This window comes from Perkinsus marinus, assembly GCF_000006405.1.
Source record: "Perkinsus marinus ATCC 50983 genomic scaffold scf_1104296967158, whole genome shotgun sequence".
Lineage (NCBI taxonomy): Eukaryota > Perkinsozoa > Perkinsida > Perkinsidae > Perkinsus > Perkinsus marinus.
In genome coordinates this window covers 1-2822 of record NW_003203638.1, presented here as the reverse complement: position 1 = coordinate 2822, position 2822 = coordinate 1, and the positions used below count along the sequence as shown (strand labels likewise).

Sequence of the window (2822 nt, the reverse complement as noted above, 5' to 3'; positions counted from 1 at the left end):
TCTGAATAGATCATCAACAGCAATGAGAGGATCTAGGCAAGGAGTTAGTACGCATCCTCTCGAAGTATGAGATCAGTATCCTCATCGGGCTGCCTATCACCCTTCAAGCGACGAGGAAACCTATCGGGCAGATTGAGGCCGTACCTGAATGTTGCAATTGGTAACCAGTGAAGAGAAGATAACAGTGTAGATAACAGTTACTCCAAGACCGCAAACGACATGTAGCGATGACTATGGCCATGCATCGTACATGTATGCCTTGATGTCCTTCAGCTCAGAATGCTGGTCCATAAGGAGGGAGCCATCGCTTGTCGAAGAATCGGCCGCATCGGATAGTGCTTGGAATAGCTGATCTGATGGTAAGCAGTATTACTGCAAAGTAGGGGAGGACAGTCCTACTCGATAACACGCCCTTCAAAGCCTGACTCGACTGTGACCAGTACTTCCCCCTCGAATCTAACCCGCTATGAAGGATTTGATCATGACTGAAGGAAGCACACCAAGTACACAGTACTAGTGCAGAGAGTATGGTACTACATAAAACGATATGCATGCGTCGCACCTCCCATGAAGTCGTCGAAAGGCAAAAGTGATTGCCGCCGATTCTGCCGCAACATAGTCTGAGATATATCAACATATGTTCTATGATATTCACATAAATAGATAGAGGCAGACAACACTCCTAACATGACCCTAATACAAGAGATGAATTAGCATTCCCTAGGAAGATCAGGACAAGATACTTCGAGCGCTCAAATCCCTATTACTACCCATGTGAGTCGGTATAACTCGTGCCGTGCCCAGTAGTTTGCACGGAGTAGGTGATATGACATAAGACTGAGCGGTTGAGTCGCTGCCATTATCTCAAAACCCTATATCTACTATGGCTGATAACATACATATCAAACTCAGTGGTATGTTGCCCTGATACTGAGCTGATGAACACAATACAGAATACGCGATAACGGTGGATGATCATGAGGTCATTGAAATCTCAACATTATGCCACTCATAGTTCGGTTAGACCATCGCTACTCTACTATGGTTTAGACGGCGGCGATAAGCGGAGCTACAGTAGACTCCACTCTACAGGGCAACCACCCAAACCGAGCATCCCAATGATACCCAATATAGATGGGCAGAATTACGTTACGGACCGTTCCCGCTCACTTTTACGGTTACGCTTTAAGCCCCGTACTATAAAATTATGGCACCGTAACAGGTCTTACAGAGATGCAATGGACAAAACGAGGATAGGCGGTTCAAGTCGCCTGAATCTACTCCATGTGGATCCGTGTGCCTAGACCAGGCCGGCAGCGAATTTTTCCGCCATAATTCCCAAAAAAAGCAATTCAGCACCAAACGGTTCATCCCTTTCCGTAACCGTTAACTACTTATGTTAAGCATACCGTAACGTAAACCGTAGAAAAACTTTACGCTGCCCATCTATGATACCCATCGTGGGGACCGAGACATTCCCTCTTGCACGATGTATTCTATCTAGAATACACCAAAAGGGCCATCTAGTAAATTGATTCAAATGACCGCGTTATTATCGCTGCTGCTGCTGCTCGAAACATAGAAATCGGCATTATGCATATATCCGTCTCGTAAGTTACTACTACTGTCGGGGTCAGCACCATCCGAGCCACTGCTAGAAGTTGTCGATTCGCAATCATAGTCCATAGGGTCCTACCAGCTGAAGGACCCCACTAAGGCCGCGGCTTCGGGGTCTCCGATACGAGTTGTGACTCCACTGCATTGGATCTCGTCGGACAGACGGCGAAGAAGAATACCACGTACTACAGCCATTTCAGAGCCTCATCCACACTAGCATGTACACCGTATCCACACAGAAGGAACTCGCCATACTTGCAACGACGATTAATAGACAACACATGGTCAGCTTGCGATAGCAGAAATGTTATCCCTGACTACTACGATCGATGTGACTAAAGTCCGTCGCCGACTTCCTGGCATTGTCTCACTCGATCCGATTTCCTTCCTCAGAAGATGTCGGTCATGGTTTGATCAGATGGTGCGAAAGACTAAGTGGAGATAATCAGGAGTACGAGTACATAACGCCAACATGAGATAAAGAAATGAGACTATGATAACGTACCAGAAGGGGACGAGGAGGTCTGGAATTAGGCGTTTAAACGCTACTACATGATGATACAGTGACATTTGGTGGCCTGCTGGTGAGGGGAACCACTTGAAATCGATGACCGATACTTGGTCGTTGAATCGTCCTCACCTCGCCCTGTGGGGGTAGTAACAGGATGTGTAGGGCTAGTGCAGGGACTTGACGTGGGAGGAGGACGACCCACTACCAAGGATTCTCCGGAAGTTCGACTGTAATCACATCTACTGCTATTACCATCAGTTCTCAAAAGTGTGGCAGAACTAACGTTGGAGTAAACTAAGGAGTCGACGTCTTCGGATGGCCTTCTACTCAGTCCAGAGGATCCCCGAATACGACCTTGTAGAGAAACGACCCGCTGAAGGGGCAACTGTAGTGGTTCTGCTGAGCTGCTAGTTGCAGCCACATCTTGGGCGTTGGTTTGGAGGACTTTGCCGTCTCCGGCCCACGACGTGTCTTCAGGAGGATCAGACATGAACAAAATAATATAGGAATCCTCGGTAATAACCACAGACTGTCACCAAATTTCACCGATGTCACTAAAAAATACTATGCAAGTGCATGTAAGGTATACTGAGGCGAAATATGACTATCGGGGTGTTCAATAGACCTCTCCTGAGTTTCGAGAGCGCCCTTAGGATTGGATTTTACACGTAAAACTCTATCCCGGGAGCGCTTT

At 47.1% G+C, this 2822-nt stretch overlaps 1 protein-coding gene across 1 annotated transcript; it reads right to left on the bottom strand.

The window, feature by feature from the left end:
• Window positions 1-250: 250 nt before the first annotated feature.
• Window positions 251-485, bottom strand: Pmar_PMAR014982 (hypothetical protein; the record flags this gene model as incomplete). The annotated part of the gene is made up of 2 exons (XM_002768759.1): window positions 251-353; window positions 400-485. Coding segments are annotated over 2 exons (189 nt in total), but the record flags the coding sequence as incomplete, so codon positions are not given.
• Between the last annotated feature and the right edge of the window lie 2337 nt (window positions 486-2822).